This window comes from Dendrobates tinctorius, unplaced genomic scaffold (genome assembly GCF_039654945.1).
Source record: "Dendrobates tinctorius isolate UK_male_01 unplaced genomic scaffold, ASM3965494v1 ptg000086l, whole genome shotgun sequence".
In the NCBI taxonomy this organism is placed as follows: Eukaryota; Metazoa; Chordata; class Amphibia; order Anura; family Dendrobatidae; genus Dendrobates; species Dendrobates tinctorius.
This window is the reverse complement of record NW_027361754.1, coordinates 3,976,356-3,997,266: the sequence shown is the minus strand read 5'-3', so window position 1 is coordinate 3,997,266 and position 20,911 is coordinate 3,976,356. Positions and strand designations below refer to the sequence as shown.

The following is a 20,911-nucleotide window of genomic DNA, read 5'->3' as shown; positions in this document are numbered from 1 at the left end:
TACCATCAGGACTCAGGGATCCGGTCAGACACATGAGAGGTCCAGAGTCTTTAGGGGCAATGCATACTGGGAAAAAGTATGCAAAATAGCTGTCCTTCACTGGTGTCATATGTGTGAGCGCTTTCACCCTTGGAGTCATCTGCAGGACAATTACCATGATCCTGCTATGTAATAAATGTCATGTGGAGTGATGAAGGCCCAGGAGCTGAGCCCGCACCGTTCTCACCAGGTATCAGCTCAGTATTACTGCTGACACCTGGCTGAAGGGTTCAGCATTGGAGATAGCTGTGATTCCAGATGTGTAAGCCCTCAGATGCTGTGGTCAATAACATCTGCAGCATCTAAACAGTTACTCAGTGAGGAGGCTTCCTGTATCACCTACTGCTGGTCCAGCAGCGTGATGGCGCTCTGCGGGTGCCCATTACAGAGTACGTTGATCTATAGACTCTGGACTGTCAAGTTTTGCACTTAGCAATTAAACTGTCAAGTATTAGAAAAATACAAATAATCAGCATCGCCGCAACCCTACCATTCCATAAGATAAAGCAAACTCAAAATTTAAAAAAAAAAAAAAAAAAAGTTAGTGGACATGTGTTTTTTTTTTTTAAATATGTAAACCACCTGCCCCACCACTAACCCCAAAAAAGAAAAGTACCCCTTGTCCCTCAAAAAAAAGAATTGCAAGTCCACATGATGACATTGTGCAACATGAAAAAATGACAATCTGAATAACATAATTGCAGAAAAACCTAAAACACAAAGGTGAATTTGTGTTTGTTTTTTACTGGTCTCCCTATAAAAACCATGTTCAGTACATTACAATCCCCCCCGCCATGTAAATGAAAAAGGTGCTAGTCTCTAAATGCAGTGATGAAAAAAACAAATAAATGACTATAGTACATATAATTGCAGCATCTGTCAGTGTCAAAGAAGCAAATGGAGCAGTGGTCAAGTAAGAGAACACAGAGTCTAGGACCACAGGTTTTCAGGATTGGGGGTCCCGGCATCATACGTTTATCATCTAACAAGTGGTAAATGCGTGTAGTGTGGAAAGCACCTTGAAGGTTATAATCAGACATCTTATAGAGCAGATCCACAATTCACGTTACAGCTATCCCTAGGTCTGCTTCTGATATGTCGTAGCCCCGTGCTGGTGTTATTGATCAGTGGGGTCTCAATCGAACCGCCACCAATTACTCAATCCAAGGGACAGAGGTGTTCAGCTTATCCTTGAATGTGTTTCTATTACCTTAGCCCTAAACCACGCCTAAAAGTTTGGCACCTGGGGCCACCATCCGTGGGCTCCTTCCAGGCTACTTACTGATGTGTAGAACGTCTGATGATTACCAATCCAACCATTCTGTCCTGATAGAGGGACATTACGGTACTTCTTATTAAGTCTCTAGACGTCTGTGTGTCCGTCCTCTGCTCAGTAGGCAACAGGACAACATCTGTCTTCCACCCTGCCCCCCTCTAGGGATGCTGACACAAGTTCATATTCTTCATTACTTCCCCCAGAGAACAATGAAAACTTTTTTTTTCTTTGTTTATAAAAATGTGATTTATTTGAAGAAAAACTTTTGTCTCCGGAGTCGCACTTTGCCATCCTGCAGTTTCATTTATGAATGGATTTCATCAGCCCATCAAGCGCAGTTATGGACATAAACAAAGCCAGCATTGCAGACATTTTTATAGCTGTTCATCCATCATTCAATTTCTTGCAGAGGTGAAACACAGGCCGTCAATTCTAAGAGTGCCTACCTCCACCAAAGAGCAGCTGCAAATAAGCTTCTGGCTCTTTACCGAGTGCCTAGGGACAGGCCCAGAGACTCGGCGAGCAGCTCACATTTTACTGGGGGTCTCTGTGGAGCTTGGATGTTCCTATCATCATTGTGCATTGTTTGACAATTTTTGCGACAGGCGCTGGGACTGTACGGTGATGGAAATAAGATCTACAGTAGCACCAGGAAAACGCACTTTGCTGCCGGCTCCGAACCCACCACAACGTCGCATTAAAGGGAGAGTCCACCATTTAAGTTCATGCTGCAGATTTCCCTATGCGTTGCAGCAGATTCTGCAGTAGGCAACACTGATCACATCTCCTTACATGGCAGAAAGGGGCACTAAATCTCAGCTACTAATGACACAATTAAAGGGAGGGGAAAAAAGGGGCTTCTGCCTAGAGGAGTTTGCTTCTCATTTTCCTCCAGTGTTACCCAATCTTTTATGCTCAAGATTTTATAGGAACCTCCAGCAGAATACCAGTTTATTTATGTAAGGCTATGGATAGGATTGGAGAAGTCCTTTGTCTAAGGGCAGTTTCACACGTCCAGATAATTCCGGTGCCGGAAAAACTGGTACCGGAGCTATCCGTGTCCGTGTGCATACGTATGCCATCCGTGTGCTATCCGTATGTCCGTGTGTACCATCCGTGTGCTGTCCGTGTTTTTGAAAAATTATTTTCAATGTTAACCCTTTGACTTTTAAAAACGCATACGGACAGCATCCGTGTGCTGTACGTGTTTACACGGACCCATTGACTTGTATGGGTCCGTGTGATCCGTGCTGTTGCAAAAAAACAGACATGTCAGCGTGTTTTGCACACGGTCCGTGAAAACACGCTGACATCTGCATAGACACATTCATTCGAATGTGTCTACGTGTGTCAGTGTCTACGTGTGTCAGTGTCTCCGGTACGTGAGAAAACTGTCACTACACGTACCGGAGACACTGACGTGTGAAACTGCCCTAATGTTGTGCATGCAGTGAGCAGGTGGCACAGATTACATGCTGGGTAGTCAGAGACACATGGGTCTGCATTGGAGCTGTGTACACAAAACAGGAGATTTTTTTTACAATGTAAAAGAGTAATTCAAAGTGTGTGCAAAAGTGCAATTACATATAAATATCAATGTTTGCTTTTTAGTATCAATAACTTTGCATCTTTTTGGTGCAGTTTTTGCTTAATGAACGCCAAGGCACAGCAGGGAATGCGATATGGGGAAATCCAAAAATCATCCTCGTCTTATCCCACAGTCACAAGAGGTTGCCAACGGTTACAATTCATCACTTATTAAGACATAGGACAGGCTTTTGTTTTTAATTTACCTGTGCATTTTGGATCTGGATTGCTCCTTGTGGGATAGCTTGTGTTACTACTTGTCCTTGGGATGTTACCATTGCAACTGGTTGGTAAAGTGCGCCTCCTGCGAAGCAGAGGAGATCAGAGATTAGGAGCGGTGAGATATCCTTACATGTATGTAACATTCAATTCTGCAGTGTTTATCGTCATATATTACATATACAGTACATATCTGTGGTTACTCCCCCCGCGGAGTTGGCTACAGACTTACTGTGTTTCTCCTGACGTGACAATGTCAAGAAATCTATAAAACCATCACTAATTACAATGTACAGGCAGGTAACAGTCAGGATTCGCTGAATATTTTCAAGTTTTCCACTTAAAGGGGTTTTCCCATGAACAAAAGTTCATTTTAATCAATAGATCTTAGAATAATATTTTCCACAATTGGATGTTTAAATAAAATGTTCCTGTGCTGAGATAATGTTATAAATGTGCCCCTGCTGTGTACTGTGTAATGGTTGTGTCTAACCGTACAGGAACATGGTCTGATCACACCACAGCTCCTGGGCAGGGGAGGATGAAAAAGAATATACAGACATTACAGTATGGGATCACAAATGATTCTTTCTTTCAGGAACAATATTGTTTAAAAACAGTCAAGGAAATGTTATATCTCACAAAAAGAATCATTTGCGATCCTGTGCTGACCTGTCTGTTTACTATTTTGCGTCCTCCCCTGCCCAGGAGCTGTGGTATGATTAGACCATATCCCTGCATAGTCAGACACAGCCATTACACAGTACAGAAGGGGAACATTTATAAGTATTTCAGCACAGGAGATTTTTTAAAAACACATCCAATTGTGGAAATTATTATTCCAAGATCTGTTGATTAAAATTAACTTCTATTTGTAGGAAAACCCCTTTAACTATAAAAATCAGATCTGATTATACAGGGACGAGCATGGTTGGACTTCTGCCAGGCTGCTCGTCTCCGAAGCACAACGACCGTCGGCCCATCTTATAACACCAGTTTATGCATTTAGAAAGTAGCTCAACTTTTTATATAAATAATTCAATACATAAATGACTAAAAGTGCAAAAGTCAACCTCGATAATTCCCAAACAGAAGAGGGTTAAGGTCACGTATAATCCATAGATCCATATTGTTACGTTACCACATTTGCGGGATCGTTGACAATGTAACCGCTTAACACGTGGAGTTTAGTTACTTTTCTAAACTGGGAAATGTCGTACAGTAGGACCCATCCCAGGGATGTGTCACCTTATCTGTTTTACCGCTCCGCATTTACTAATCGTGACTCTTAATCAAGCAGTCATTTCCTTCTGCAGAAATTAAAACGAGACAAAGCACAGATACGATATTGCAAAGAATGGAATGAAGTGCGGCAGGTTCAGACGTCGGAGATGTAATGGCTTCTGCCTTTATGTAACAAAGCCTGGGCTCAGAGGGGTTAAACTATTTTGTGGAGGGATCCAGGATCTTTCCCTCATGAATAATACATACAGATCATGAGAGATTTGTAGTATTATACCGTCCTCGCCTCTGAAAGCATCGCAATAAAGAAAATAAAAATAATAATAACCTTAAGTAGAGCAGACGTGACACAAAACAATAAAATCGCAGAAATAAAGTCACCACAGACCGGACGCCGGACGGGGCAGGCACTGAACACGAGAGGCAGAAAACTTTTTATGCCACGTTTACAAGGAAAATATAATGGGAGCGACACCAACAGCCATTGCTACTGGACTCTGTTGGTTGTCAGACCCCAATACGAAGGATTTATCTGTCTATACACCAATACAGGGCCAGACGAAACGATCACTGGAAACATTGGTAAGGACCCCACATAAAGAGAACATCTCCATGTTCCTGACATGTCTAGGTAAGTGAATACTTGCATACTCCTTTAAATGGAACTGTATTTGCCGGTCCTCTGTTATTACTCCTGGAAATGGCTGTCAGCTTTGCTTGTTCCCTACACTATCCAATCAGTGCTGCAACACTCCATTTGATAAGGGAGAACGGTAACACCCGCCAGTCATTGTATTCATTTATTTACAGGAGGAAGAATAGAGGAATGGCATCGGGAAACCGGACTCATCCTCTTTAATTATGACCACCTCAATTATCTGCAAGGCCATAATTAAGCGTGTAGTGAAATATGTATATGTATGTATGTATGACCAGTAGTAACTGCGGCCCTTCACAAAGGTCATGACCTATGCTATCCTGAGGAAAAAAAAACAGTTTTCCTGGTCTCGACCCCAGGGGGCCTTCCTGACAGCACACAGAATTGGAGACATTTCACACCTTCTGGTGCCTGTGAAGATAGATGCCAAATTGCAGCCTGACACTATATATTTACTATGAGAAAGAAAAGTTATACAGACAGCGTTCAGAGAAAAATAATGTATTCATTGGTAGAGTCGCCCTGATCCAGTCACAAACCAGCAATTAGAATATTAACATGAGAGGCTGGTATAGAAATCTGATCTCCAGGTTACACCTATAAATTAGTCTTTTACACAAAGGAATATGTTCACGGACTGAGGGACAGCCAAGCTGATGTGAGCCATTCCATATTCACCCCCCCTCCTCGGAGCAGAATGCAAAGTTTAGACATTTCTGTGAGTTTCCCACTTTTATTTTACCACTATTTTTGCATATTTGTATGTCACTTTTAATTTCCATATTTTTATATCTTTATTGTAAGCACTGTACCTTTTGTATTAAAGCTTAAAACTTTAATAAGTTTGAACCTTGTATGTTCTAAAGAATCCATAGCTTTAGAGTGTGTGCTACTGGTGATTGGCAAACAGTAGTAGTAATATTTCCAGGACTCATCGCCCGCCCGTGTGTTCAGTGAGTGGTGGCAGCGTGTATGAAGCAGGGTGTGTGGTCTGTGTCGGGGTGTGATTTATGCTCCCACTGCAGCATAGAACAGAGGTTGAATGCTGGACTGAGTGAAAGAAGATAGATTAACCCTTGCAGGCGCAACCCCAAGTCATGTGCTTATTTTTCTTTTTTATACGAGACATTTCAGTTTGGCATTTTCCCACCTGATACAACCTGCGAGGAGTTGACGGTGGTCATGGAGAGACTGCTCTGGAGGGCGGAGGACGGCACCACGATTCCTTGTGGGTTGCTGGATAAGCCGGACAGTGAGCTGGGGGAGTTCTGTAACAGATCCTGCAATGACAAAAAGCACAAATATTCACATGTATGAAGTGTGCAACAAGGACAGAGCCCCCTTTAAACCAACGCCCATAATGTATGATAGAAACATTTGCAGCCTGTGCTCAATAACAAACGTTTTTACCGTCTTTTTGAAATGTTTCAGAATTCGAAGTGTTGTGTGATGGGTAAACCCCTGTAAGCTCAGTCAAGTTTTTGGCTTTCAGGCGGAGTTGTCCTTCTGGAGTCAATGCTTTGATACAGCCATGATAAGAAGGGACTTAATACTATAGGTCAAAACACCCCCAAATCCACACCCGTGGCTAAGATTCAGAAGAGGGTTTACAATATGAAATGTCAATACAATGTGCCAAAACTAAGCACATGGCCGTCCGTCTGGCTATTTAACATTGCTGCTGCCCAGAATCTCATTGAGTTCAGAAAGAAAGTTTCCATCCAGGAAGGTCGTAATTCTACAGCGAACGCTGCACGGCGCCAGAGAGAGGGTGAGAGAGGACCTGGCACCTGCTCTACTTTGGTCGAGCTGTTGGTCTCCAGGTCACCAAACTCTATCAGTCACCTCCATCTGTTCCACAACTCTGCATCCAGTCCTTGTGGGTAATAAAATTTTTTAACCCTTAAGATGCATCTAACTGTACTCAGATTCCACCTGAACGCTTGCTCAGCAGACAGCTATTTCTTCTGACCAACGGGGGAGGCTTGGCAGCCGTCACTCTACGGCAGAGACCTTGCTGCTGCCCCTCCCTTACAGCAACTGTGACCCTACGGCAAAGCCCCAGCTGCCATCCCCCTCCACAGCGGAACACTGCTGGCTGTACCCCCTTTTTGGCAGAGTGCCGCCTACTGTTCCCCCTTTATGGCGGATCTTTGGCCGCCATTTCCTTTCTACAGGGGAGCTCCGCTGGCCATCCCCCCTCTACAATGGAGCTCCCATGGCCATTTGACCAGTTCGACTCAGCGCTGGTTGTTGTCTCCACTCTACAGTTGAGCTGCATTGGCCATCTTCACTCTATAGTGGAGCTGCGCCGGCTGTCCCCGCTCTACAATGGAGCTGCGCCGGCCGTTCCCGCTCTACAGTGTGGCTGCGCCAGCCGTCCCCGCTCTACAGTGGAGCTGCGCCGGCCGTCCCAGCTCTACAGTGGAGCTACGCCGGCCGTCCCCGCTCTACAGTGGAGCTGCGCCGGCCGTCACCGTTCTACAGTGGAGCTCCCCCGGCCGTCACCGCTCAACAGTGGAGCTGCGCCGGCCATCACCGCTCTACAGTGGAGCTGCCCCAGCCATCCCCGTTCTACAGTGGAGCTGCGCCGGCCATCCCCACTCTACAGTTGAGCTGCATTGGCCGTCTTCGCTCTATAGTGGAGCTGCGCCGGCTGTCCCCACTCTACAATGGAGCTGTGCCAGCCGTTCCTGCTCTACAGTGTGGCTGCGCCAGCCGTCCCCGCTCTACAGTGGAGCTGCACCAGCCGTCCCTGCTCTACAGTGTAGCTGCGCCGGCTGTCCCAGCTCTACAGTGGAGCTGCGCCAGCCGTCACCGCTCTGCAGTGGAGCAGCGCCGGCCGTCACCGCTCTACAGTGGAGCTCCGCCGGCCGTCACCGCTCTACAGTGGAGCTCCGCTGGCCGTCACCGCTTTACAGTGGAGCTCCGCCGGCCGTCACCGCTCTACAGTGGAGCTGTCCCGGACGTCCCCACTCTGTACTGCGGAGGCTTGGCGGCCATACTACTCTCCTGGGTAGCCATGGCGATCTCCTCCTATAAATAAAGCCTGAATTGGATGATTTCAGAGATGAGTCTCTACACCCAGCCACCGGCCATTGCGATTGTGCCATAGATTTCTTCTCTGTCATGATCGGGGGCTTTTGTGACATGTGAAATCCTTATTATGTTTCCTGACCGATGCATTCTAATTAGATCAACAGTTAAAAAAATATATATTCACAACAGCCACAGGACAGCTTTACATCTCATTAACTTCTTACTTCCTATTTTCAGCAAAATTACTGATAAAAATGTGCATCTCCATTTTCCTGAGCTCGCAGTCTCATCGCCTCATATCTAACATCTCTCTTGTCGCCCTGGATGCGAGCTGTTGCTATGACAACCCGCAATAATAGAAGCTAATAAATTACAAACGAGATGCTCGTTGAGCAATTATTGTCGTCCTTTATGCAAGTTTCTTGCTAATTTCGCTCATAAGGGAAACTGCAATAAGCAAGTAAAGGATAAGGAGTCTATTTCCAGAGGATATTAGCAAACAAGAAAAAAAAAAAAAAAACACTTTCTCCCTACTTCTAAAATCAGTGATTAAGTGACTTTGTTATTCCTGGATGTCTAAATTAGATTTTTCACACCATTATTTATTTGGATTCTTTTCAGGCCATTCCAGAACTAAAAGTAAAAATTTCTTGAAATTTTGCTTGGAATATTCTGTCTGTTAATGTCGAGCGCATCAAATATTCCAGATATCATTGTCTCCCACCTCGGCGGCCGCCAGCACATGCAATATTTAAATATTCTCTCCAGCTCATAAAATACATAAAACAAAAGCTGTTGGAAGTGTGACAGCTGGATCAAGAGCTGCGAATGATGGGAGTGCGAGCGCGGCTGAATTCATTATACCGCTGCGTGGAGGCATCAGACGATGGTCAGCGCCACAGAATACACTGCAGAAATGCACATGAAAGGCGAGCGGCATCTCATGTGCAATGCCAGAAAATCTGTAAAGTAAAGCTTTGCTTATAGATTAGTGCATGGTATCTACCGCACTTATCCAATATATACCTATTAGATATGTCACATTCCCTGCAGCTGCTTTCTCTCTGCCATCAACAAAGGGAGAGAAGCCTTTACTATACACAGGAAAGAACAGCTGCAAGAGATATAGACGCACAAATGATACTGCAAAATGATAAAGGATTAACCTAACGGCTCACTGCATAAAACACTAAGCTTACTGCAATAATTAAACTGTATATGGGGAGCTCTCCCTAGTGGTGACTGCAGACAGAATATTATCATGTATCTCTGTATACAGGGCGCTCCCCCTAGTGGTGACTGCAGACAGGATCTTATCATGTACCTCTGTATAAGGGAGCTCCCCCTAGTGGTGACTGCAGACAGAATCTTATCATGTATCTATGTATACAGGGAGCTCCCCCTAGTGGTTGCTGCAGACAGGATCTTATCATGTATCCCTGTATACTGGGAGCTCCCACTAGTGGTGGCTGCAGACAGAATCTTATGTACCTCTGTATACAGGATCTTATCATGTATCTCTGTATACAGGGCGCTTCCCCTAGTGGTGACTGCAGACAGGATCTTATCATGTACCTCTGTACACAGAGAGCTCCCCCTAGTGGTGGCTGCAGACAGAATCTTATCATGTACTTCTGTGTTGTGAATTCTCTCTCTGGCTTCCCTCTGGTGATTACTGAAGGTAGTGGAGCTGGTCAGATTGACAGAGGGGTTGCGAGTTCTCTTTCTGGGTTCCCTCTGGTGGTTACTGGAAATAGTGGAGCTGATCTGATTGACAGAGGCTGGCCACCTGATAATGAGGATGACGATTGGAGATTTCAGATTGGGATTTAAGACAGCCGACTCCCTCTATCCCTACTGGTGATTTTCTTCCTGTGCCTCCTGAGGTCTGATGTCTCTTGCTCTGTCCCTGCATGGTTCAGCGAAGTGGTTCATTTGCTACTGTTTGCATTTGCTCTGGTTTTGTCTATCTCTGCTTTGTGAGGGTCAGCCAGCTCCGGCTGGGGCTGTGCTGAATCACCGCCCATATGTTACTGCTTGTGCCAGTTCATTTTGTCCCTTGTTATATTGGTCTATTTTTGCTTTGCTTTCAGAATATACCAGAGTGCTGATATAGTGGGGGCGAAGTCGTGCGACTCCAGTGTTTTTTGTGCATCAGACGTGTTGGACTTTTGCAGTTTTTTGCGTGATTGCAGACAGTGTCTTTCTTTTCCTGTCCTGTCTAGTCAGTGTGGGCCCCATCGTTTGCTCAGTCTATTTTTCTGCCTGCGTTTGTGTTTTCATCTTGTCTCACCGACAATATATGTTTGGGGGCTATCTACTCCTTTGGGGTCTGCTCCGGGGCAGTTTAGATTTCCCATTTCTTGCTTTTGGCTTAGTTAGCTCTCCAGCTGTGCCGAGGTGTCTAGGATCATCGTAGGTATGCTCCACGGCTACTGCTAGTTGTGTGGACAGGATCAGGGGTCTGCAATTCGCTTAGTTACCAACCTCTCTGGTTTTCTGTGGCTTAGCCTGGGCCTGCTATCCTCCTCGGTGACCCAATCATAACAGAATCACCAGCCTAACTGTAGACTCTAGGGTACTCTAAAGAAGGAAAGAATTTAATAAAAAAAAAAAAAAAGTGTCAGAATTTTTTTATATATTTTTTCCTCTTTTTTTTTTTCTCTGGAGCTGTAGGAGGATATTTTTTGTCTAAATGGAGACTAAGCAATTGTCTGATCGTGTTGAGCAGCTCGCTGCTGAAGTGCGGGGAATTTCTGCCTATCTCGCTCAATCATCTGCTGATGAACCAAAAATCCCTACTCCTGATGTTTTTTGGGGATCGGTCTAAATTTTTGGATTTTAATAATTGTAAACTATTTTTTCCTTTGAAACCTAACTCATCGGGGAGCTCTGTGCAGCAGGTTAAAATTGTCATCTCCTTGCTGCGCGATGATCCCCAAGATTGGGCCTTTTCTTTGACACCCGGAGATCCTATTCTGGCTAAAGTGGACGCGTTTTTTCAAGCCTTGGGGTTATTGTATGATGAACTTAATGGTATTAATCAAGTTGAGAAAACCTTATTGGCATTGAACCAGGGTCAGGATTCTGCAGAGCTATATTGTCAAAAATTCCGAAAGTGGGCGGTCCTTACTAAATGGAATGACGATGCCCTAGCAGCTCTCTTTCGGAAGGGTTTGTCAGAAACCATAAAAGATGTTATGGTGGGATTTCCTGTTCCCTCTGGTCTTGACGACTCTATGTCAATGGCCATTCAAATTAATCGGCGTTTGTGTGAACGTAAAACTACACGAGAGGCGTTGCCGCCTTTCGAACGAACTTCTGAACCCATGCAATACGATAGGGTTTTGTCTAGGGCGCAACGTGAGGAGTTTAGAAGGCGTAATAAGTTGTGTTTTTTCTGTGGGGACGCCTCTCATACTATTGCTGTCTGCCCTAAACGAGAAAAGCGTTTTGCTCACACATTTGTGGTGGGCAGTGTACAGCCTAAGATCCTTTTGGTGATTACCCTGATCTGCTCCTTGTCTACATTTTCCGCTAAGGCTTTTGTCGATTCAGGAGCAGCTTTGAATCTGATGGATTTGGACTTTGCTAAACGTTGTGCTTCTCCCATGATACACCTGCGGACTCCTATCCCTTTGAGGGGTATTGATGCTACTCCTTTGGCGGAGAATAAACCCCAGTTTTGGACCCGGGTGATAATGCGGATCGCCCCGAACCTCCAAGAAAATTGTACATTTTTGGTGTTGCATAATTTGCATGATACTATTGTTCTGGATTTCCCTTTGTTGCAAACTCATTATCCTGTTTTAGATTGGAAATCTGTGTCTGTGGTGAGTTGGGGTTGTCAATGTGTTCTTAGTGACACTCCTGTTTTCTCCACCTCTCCCCAGTCTCATGATATTCCTGACTATTTGGCTGATTTTTCTGATGTATTCAGTGAGAGTAAGTCTGCGTCTTTGCCTCCTCATAGGAGTTATGACTGTGCAATTGAGTGAATGCCAAGGTGTAAATTTCCCAAGGGTCGGCTTTTCAACCTATCGGTACCCGAACATGATGCTATGCGATCTTATATCAAGGAGTCGTTGGAGAAGGGTCATATTAGACCATCCTTTTCACCTTTAGGTGCTGGGTTTTTTTTTTGTGGCCAAGAAAGGGTCGGCTTTTCAACTTATCGGTACCCGAACATGATGCTATGCGATCTTATATCAAGGAGTCGTTGGAGAAGGGTCATATTAGACCATCCTTTTCACCTTTAGGTGCTGGGTTTTTTTTTTGTGGCCAAGAAAGATGATTCATTAAGGCCATGTATTGACTATCGTTCCCTTAACAAAATCACTGTTAAATATCAGTACCCGTTGCCCCTGATTTCTGATTTATTTTCCAGAGTTAAAAGTGCCTGTTGGTTTACCAGGCTTGACCTCAGGGGGGCGTATAATCTTATTTGTATCAAGCACGGGGATGAATGGAAGATGGCGTTTAATACTCTGGAGGTACATTTTGAGTACCTGGTGATGCCTTTTGGGCTCACTAGTGCCCCTTGTGTCTTCCAGTCTTTTATGAACAATATTTTCCGGGACTTTGTGGATACGTTTTTGATCATTTATCTGGATATTTTGATCTTTTCCAGTGATTGGGATTCTCATGTGGAACACGTCTGGACTGTGTTCCGGATTTTGAGGGAAAATTCTCTGTTTGTTAAGGGATCGAAGTGCCTCTTTGGTGTACAGAGGATTTCATTTTTAGGATTCATTTTGTCCCCTTCTGCTATTGAAATGGACCTGGCCAAGATACAGGCCATTTATGATTGGGTTCAGCCCACTTCTTTGAAGGCTCTCCAGAAGTTTTTGGGTTTTGCTAATTTCTACCGTAAATTTATAAGTAATTTTTCTGGTATTGTTAAACCACTGACTGATTTGACCAAAAAGGGCGCTAATGTGGTGAATTGGTCTCCAGAGGCAGTTTCGGCATTTCAGGAGCTTAAGCGGAGATTCACTTCTGCTCTGGTTCTACGGCAACCTGATGCCTCACTCCCATTTCAGGTGGAGGTAGATGCTTCTGAGATTGGTGCAGGAGCCGTTTTGTCCCAAAGAGATCCGGTGACTTCTAAGATGAATCCCTGTGCCTTCTTTTCTCGAAAATTCTCCCCATCTGAATGTAACTATGACGTGGGGACTTGGGAATTGTTGGCCATGAAATGGGCATTTGAAGAGTGGAGACATTGGTTGGAGGGAGCTAGACATCAAGTTGTGGTCCTCACTGACCACAAGAATTTAATTTATCTTGAAGCAGCCAAATGCTTGAATCCTAGACAGGCTAGGTGGCCTAGTTTTTCACGGGTTTTAATTTTGTGGTCTCTTTTCTTCCGGGCACTAAGAATGTTAAGGCGGACACCCTTTCTAGGAGTTTCTTTGCGGATTCTCTTGATGTGACCGAGCCTACTACCATTCTAAATGAGGATGTAGTTCTTTCCGCCATCTCACGCGATTTGAGACGTGCCCTGGAGGAATTTCAGGAGGACAAACCTGAACCTTGCCCTATGGGGAAATTGTATGTCCCTGACCAGTGGAGGGAAAGAGTAATGTCTGAAATTCATTGCTCTGCGTTGGGTGGTCATCCAGGTATTTTTGGTACCAGAGATTTGGTGAGTCGGTCTTTTTGGTGGCCTGCCTTATCTCGTGATGTCAGGAATTTTGTGCAGTCCTGTGGGACTTGTTCTCGGTCCAAGCCCTGTTCTCGTTCTAGTGGGTTGTTGATGCCCCTGCCGGTGCCTAGGAGGCCATGGACCCATATTTCAATGGATTTTATTTCTGATCTTCCTGTCTCTCAGAGGATGACTTATCTGGGTGATCTGTGATAGATTTTCTAAGATGGTCCATCTTGTACCACTCCCAAAGTTGCCATCTTCTTCTAAGTTGGTGCCCTTGTTTTTACAACAGGTGGTTCGGTTGCACGGGATTCCTGAGAACATTGTGTCGGACATTGTGTCGGACAGAGGAGTCCAGTTTGTTTCCAGATATTAAAGAGCTTTTTGTTCCAAACTGGGAATTCAGTTATCTTTCTCCTCTGCGTTTCATCCTCAGACCAATGGGCAGACTGAGAGAACAAACCAGACTTTGGAATCCTATTTGAGATGTTTCATATCTGCTGATCAGGATGACTGGGTCTCATTTTTGCCCTTGGCTGAATTTGCGCTAAACAATAGGGCTAGTTCTGCCACTTTGATGTCGCCCTTTTTCTGTAACTTTGGGTTTATTCCTCGATTTTCTTCAGGGCAGGTGGAATCTTCGGCCTGCCCAAGTGTGGATTCTGTGATAGAGAGAATGCAGCAGATTTGGGACCAAGTGGTGGATAAGTTGTCCCACTCTCAGGAAAAAGCCCAACGGTTTTCCAAACGGCATAGGACCATTGGTCCCCGGTTTAAAGTGGGTGATATGGATTGGTTGTTTTCAAAGAATATTCCTATGAAGGTTGTGTCTCCAAAATTCAAGCCAAGATTCATTGGACCTTATAAGATTTTGGAAATCCTTAATCCAGTTTCTTTTCGTTTGGCTCTTCCAGTTACGTTTAAGATTCATAACGTGCTCCATAAATCCTTGTTGAAGAGGTTTGTAGAGCAAGTAGTTCCCATGGCGGCACCTCCTGACCCTGTATTGGTTAAAGGTAATTTGGAGTATGAGGTAAAGATTGGATTCTCGTTTGGCTAGACGGAGACTCCAGTACTTGGTTAAATGGAAGGGATATGGCCAGGAGGATAATTCTTGTCTCTCTGCTTCTAACATTCATGCCGAAAGATTGGTTCGTGCTTTTCACCGGGCCCATCCTGACCGGCCTGGTGGCGTGGATGAGGGTTCGGTGATCCCTCCTCAAGGGGGGGTACTGTTGTGAATTCTCTCGCTGGCTTCCCTCTGGTGATTACTGAAGGTAGTGGAGCTGGTCAGATTGACAGAGGGGTTGCGAGTTCTCTCTGGGCTCCCTCTGGTGGTTACTAGAGGTAGTGGAGCTGTTCTGATTGACAGAGGATTGCCACCTGATAATGAGGAAGACAATTGGAGATCTGGGGTTTCAGATTGGGATTTAAGACAGCCGACTCCCTCAATACCTGCTGATGATTTTCTTCCTGTGCGTCCTGAGGTCTGATGTCTACTGCTCTGTCCCTGCATGTTCAGCTAAGTTGTTCATTTGCTACTCTGTTTGCATCTGATCTGGTTTTGTCTATCTCTGCTTTGTGCGGGTCAGCCAGCTCCGGCTGGGGCTGTGCTGAATCACCGCCCATATGTTACTGCTTGTGCCAGTTCGCTTTGTCCCCTGTTATAATGGTCTCTTTTTGCTTTGCTTTCAGAATATACCATAGTGCTGATATAGTGGGGGCGAAGTCGTGCGACTTCAGTGTTTTTTGTGCATCAGAAGTGTTGGACTTTTGCAGGGTTTTTTGCGTGTTTGCAAACAGTGTCTTTCCTTTCCTGTCCTGTCTAGTCAGCGTGGGCCCCATCGTTTGCTCAGTCTATTTTTCTGCCTGCGTTTGTGTTTTCATCTTGTCTCACCGACAATATATGTTTGGGGCTATCTATTCCTTTGGGGTCTGCTCCGGGGCAGTTTAGATTTCCCCTTTCTTACTTTAGGCTTAGTTAGCTTTCCGGCTGTGCTGAGGCATCTAGGATCATCGTAGGTACGCTCCACAGCTACTGCTAGTTGTGTGGACAGGATCAGGGGTCTGCAATCCGCTTAGTTACCAACCTCTCTGGTTTTCTGTGGCTTAGCCTAGGCCTGCTATCCTCCTCGGTGACCCATTCATAACACCTCTGTATAAGGGAGCTCCCCCTAGTGGTGACTGCAGACAGGATCTTATCATGTATCTCTGTATACTGGGAGCTCCCCTTAGTAGTGACTGCAGACAGGTTCTTATCATGTATCTCTGTATACAGGGACCTCCTCCTAGTGGTGGCTGTAGACAGGATCTTATCATGTATCTCTGTACACAAGGAGCTCCCCCTATTGGTGACTGCCAACAGGATCTTATGTATCTTTGTATACAGGGAGCTCCCACTAGTGGTCACTGCAGGCAGGATCTTATCATGCATCTCTGTACACAAGGAGCTCCCCCTATTGGTGACTGCCAACAGGATCTTATGTATCTTTGTATACAGGGAGCTCCCTTAGTGGTGGCTGCAGATAGGATCTTATCATGTATCTCTGTATACAGGGAGCTCCCCCTAGTGGTGGCCACAGGCAAAATCTTATCAAGTATCTCTGTACACAGGGAGCTCCCCCTATTGGTTACTGCCAACAGGATCTTATGTATCTTTGCATACAGGGAGCTCCCCTAGTGGTGGCCACAGACAGAATCTTATCATGTATCTCTGCATACAGGGAGCTCCCCGTGGTGGTGACTGCAGACCTAATAATTTTGTATCTCTGTATACAGGTAGCTCCCCCTAGTGGTGACTGCTGAAAGGATCTGATCATGTATCTCTGTATACAGGGAGCTCCTCCTAGTGGAGGCTGCACACAGGATATTGTCATGTTTCTGTTTACAGGGAGCTCCCCCTAGAGGTGGCTGCAGACAGGATATTATCATGTATCTCTGTATACAGGGAGCTCCCCCTAATGGTGGCTGCAGACAGGATCATATCATGTATCTCTGTATACAGGGAGCTCCCCCTAGTGGTTACTGCAGACAGGATCTTGATCATCTTTGCAGCTTAACAACAGTATATTAACAGTAGAACTCAGACATCTCAAAGATGCTTTGCATGGGGGAAGACAAAGCAGACAACAAATAAAGGTGGTTAGTTCACACACAGTAGATCAACATCAGCTAAACCCACCATTTTCAGCCAGACTTGCCAAACATGTGAATGGAGATGTGCCGACTATCCCCTCAGGTGTGCAGCATACAAGTGTATGTCAGGACATGAATAGCTACTGATCAGTCTCCTGACATCTTCATGTCAGACACAAGTATTGGTCGTAGTGTTTTATGCTATGATGGTTCCACAATACTTTGCTGGCAGATAACAACCACCAGACAGAAAGAGTTTTCTGACCTGTGTGTGAATGCTGTTGGATGGCTGGTTTGGGGAATAGGGTCCACCCAAGTCGTTCCTGAGCAGATTATCACTGTGCATTTTCGTCTTCAGACAGGTGATGTACCGGTTGCAAAAATCCTTGCAGAGTTCATTTACTTTCTCCAATTCCAGCAGATGGATCCTCAGCACCTGGATCGCCTTCACCATCTGAAAAATCCAAATCACTCCATGACGCACATCATCATTCAGCAATGCAGCATCTTATGTAAAAGGTTCTGTACAAAGAGGCTACTTCAGAGAAACGGAATAATATGGCAGAAATGTGGTGCAGACTGATCCGTCATAGACCCTACCGATTACGGGACTACAACGCAAGCATGTGCATGGTGACACAGCCCTCAATAAACACTAACTGAACAGCCAAAGGTTGGAAACCATTACACTCCTATATTCAAGGATTTTCCTGCTCTTTCGACCCCCAATAAAAAGCTTTAAATAACCCCCATAACCTTGTTACAGACAGACATGGAGGTCACTTGTCTCCAGAGATGAATGAGCTGCGCACATTGGTGAATCTGTTTAGTGCTGCACATTTTTAATGACTTGTTAAAAGACGATAAAGATCGTTTCTAGGGGAAAGGACATACAGGACCCCATAATTTATGTGGCTCATGCAATAAACATTGCAAATAAAGCAGCAGCTTGTAAGACAATGTCACTCGGCTGTATGCAAACCCCAGGCTGTAGCCAGTGACCACGTGCAGGAAGACTGCACGATGCCCAAAGGCCACGTTCACTGGGAGATTTGGGATACAAATACACATCCAAAAAACTAATGGAAACAAAACTTGCTTGGAACGAGCGTTTGGTGCATTTTTAGGTGTGGAGCAGTTTATATGATGCTTCAGTTGATTTAGTATTAAAATTTGGAGTGTTGTTTGTAAGCAGAAACTAAAGAATTGACAAAATAAACTGCACCATGTGTTCTATAGGAGTGTTTATCCATTAGGAAGTTCATTCAAAGAGTTTTTTCCATGTGGATTTTTGTGCAAAATGCACTTCAAAACCTCCTTGTGGACATATCCTTTAGATTTGTCTACACGTCACCTTTTCACTGAATTTTAAATTACTGCAATTTTTAGTAAAATATTTAAGTTTTTTTTTTTTTCACCGCAAATAAACATTTAATGTAAATCCGTCCTAATTAACGAACACAGATATTACGTCTGCTGGAGAGAAATACTTGCAGTGAGATTTCCTTCTGTTAATGTATCGCCATTGCATCGTGTATAGGTGTATATAAATGTGCATTATGGCAGTATATAAAAGGTAACAGTATGACACCCCGATGATATTCATGCACATTTCTATGGACGGTGTAAGAGCGAGGACTCAGACATTATCCATACGTTCCGGACACACAACGACATAAATCTCTCAATTAGCTCAGATCATTTGTTCGGCTCTCATTTATGTCGCTGCCTGGCCAAGCAGTATATCTGTCCCCCAGAAGAGTTACAGGCCACCGCAAGACGTGCACAGGATTGTAAAAAACACAGATGCTGAATTAATTGACTGCGTGGCACTCTGCGGCTGATTGAGTTGATAATGGCAAGATCTGACCTTTTTCTATTTTCTAATTATGTGCATCTCGGCTGTGAGGAATACATGATTTCTCTTCTAATGATGGCTAATGTCGCTGGCCTTTTCATCATCTCTACGCCAGAACAATTTCTCGGGATTTACATTGCCGGAGAAGACGCAGAACATAAGGCAGCAATAAGGATTCAGCATACTGGGGGGCGAGAGACGTTTCTGGTCAGTTAAAAACCAAGTCGTAATACTCGGCATAAATGGTCGGAGGAAAGAAAGGTCAATGTGTGAGCGGCATACAGCCCTCTGCTGGCATCCAAAGTTCAGCCTTAGTAAAAGACTACAAACTTTGAAAACTTTTCTGGCGCTTATTCAGAACTTCTCGCACTCTTACTGTGCTCATCTTGGGGTTTCTACCAGATTTACAACATTGGGGCAGATTTATTAAATGAATACATTTCTGGTACATCATTTCCCACCACATATAAAGAAGCAAATGCAACAAAAATAATATTCCACCGCCTTTAAAGGGTTATTCACACCTTCATAGATGGATATTGTCAGTGCTTGCAAAAAGAAGCAGTTTTTAATTTATTGCTCAGTAAAAATTTGCAGCCATTCATGAGATATTAAACACATTTGTTTACAGCTTGTTGCTTAGGAAACCAACCACTGCTGCTGTCTAGTTTGTAAGCCCTGTGCAGAGGCTGGCTGAGATTAGGAGGCAACTTTGTGCTCCACGGATCCTCGTAGATTCAAAACAGTCTTTACAAGCTCAATAGAAAAGGGCTTGTAAGCGCTGCACATTTTCTGCTGTCTCACAGCGGTGGTCGGTCTATAAGGCAACAAGATGTAAAACTAAGAAGTGTTAATTATATTGCAAAAGTGATCAAGTTGGGAATAATGCAGGTGCTGTTTAGTATATTTGAATATTCAGGCTTTTCTGTATGGAGAGAAGGGGTCAATATATATAACCTCTAAATAATCTGATCACATCACTATTTACTATAAAGCTGATGTATGTTACAGTATATGCAGTGTGGTGTGGTGATGGACAGCCCAGAGAGTTCAGCTGCACACGATGTATGTGATAAGACGGCCACTGCAACAGGTGATATGTACTTGCAGAGAAGGTTTACTTTTAACCTGTCGGTGGGGTCCGGACAGAGGTGAAACAGGTGGGGTCCGGACCGAGGGGAAACAGAGGGAGTCCAGGCCTAGTGGGAAACAGGTGGGGTCCGGACCGAGGGGAAACAGAGGGAGTCCAGGCCTAGTGGGAAACAGAGGGAGTTCAGGCCTAGTGGGAAACAGGTGGGGTCCGGACCGAGGGGAAACAGAGGGAGTCCAGGCCTAGTGGGAAACAGGTGGGGTCCGGACCGAGGGGAAACAGAGGGAGTCCAGGCCTAGTGGGAAACAGAGGGAGTTCAGGCCTAGTGGGAAACAGGTGGGGTCCGGACCGAGGGGAAACAGAGGGAGTCCAGGCCTAGTGGGAAACAGGTGGGGTCCGGACCGAGGGGAAACAGAGGGAGTCCAGGCCTAGTGGGAAACAAATGGGGTCCGGACCGAGGGCGTCAGGAACGAGGGGAAATAGAGAAGGTCTGAACAGCCCATGTCTTATCTGTAATAAGTAACACGTAGGATATTGGAAGCATCTGAGGTCTTACATCCATTCGGCACAGATCTCTTCTTCCCTGTCAGCAAACAAACTTTCCTCCTCTCGGAGTTTTCATCCCTTTTCTCATTATTATCCCTGTGACAATAAATAGATTTCATGCCCTTTAAAATCCAATCCTCCTCACACTGAAGACGGCGCGGCTTATGAAGGGGAAGTCAGGACCATTAACATTTAGCCAAACAACAAATAAAAACTAGTGACCGCAGAATGGCCGAGACTGAAAGACAGAGAGCTCAATTAAGACGTGTTCATGAGGAATTATTATTTCTGTTCATTAATTATGTGATGCGCAAAGTCCGGAGAATCGCAATAATCGTTTAAATGTTCATTTTCCTCCACATTTTCTTGTGATTGTTACAAGGAGGAATTAAAAGTATCTGGAAACAAAAGGCACTGACTATTGTACATATACAAAGCAAAAAAACAGTGCCACCAATGACGACAGGTGGCATTTGGTATTGCATCACAGTTCCCTTAAAGGGGTTCTCCAGCATCACTCTACTTCGCATAAGGAGCTGAACAGCGACATTCATCATGTGCTAGAAGATGCCTTC

General features: G+C 44.8%; 1 protein-coding gene across 31 annotated transcripts in view; it reads right to left on the bottom strand.

The window, feature by feature from the left end:
- PKNOX2 (PBX/knotted 1 homeobox 2) overlaps positions 1–20,911 on the bottom strand; it is a 485,162-nt gene that overhangs the window by 12,734 nt on the left and 451,517 nt on the right. For all 31 annotated transcript variants that reach the window (XM_073584917.1, XM_073584921.1, XM_073584907.1 and 28 more), the window contains 3 exons: positions 17,108–17,296; positions 6,172–6,301; positions 3,109–3,206 (listed from right to left, as the gene is read on the bottom strand). In XM_073584917.1, coding sequence (XP_073441018.1) covers positions 3,109–3,206; positions 6,172–6,301; positions 17,108–17,296 — 417 coding nt within the window. The remainder of the gene's footprint in view (positions 1–3,108; positions 3,207–6,171; positions 6,302–17,107; positions 17,297–20,911) is intronic.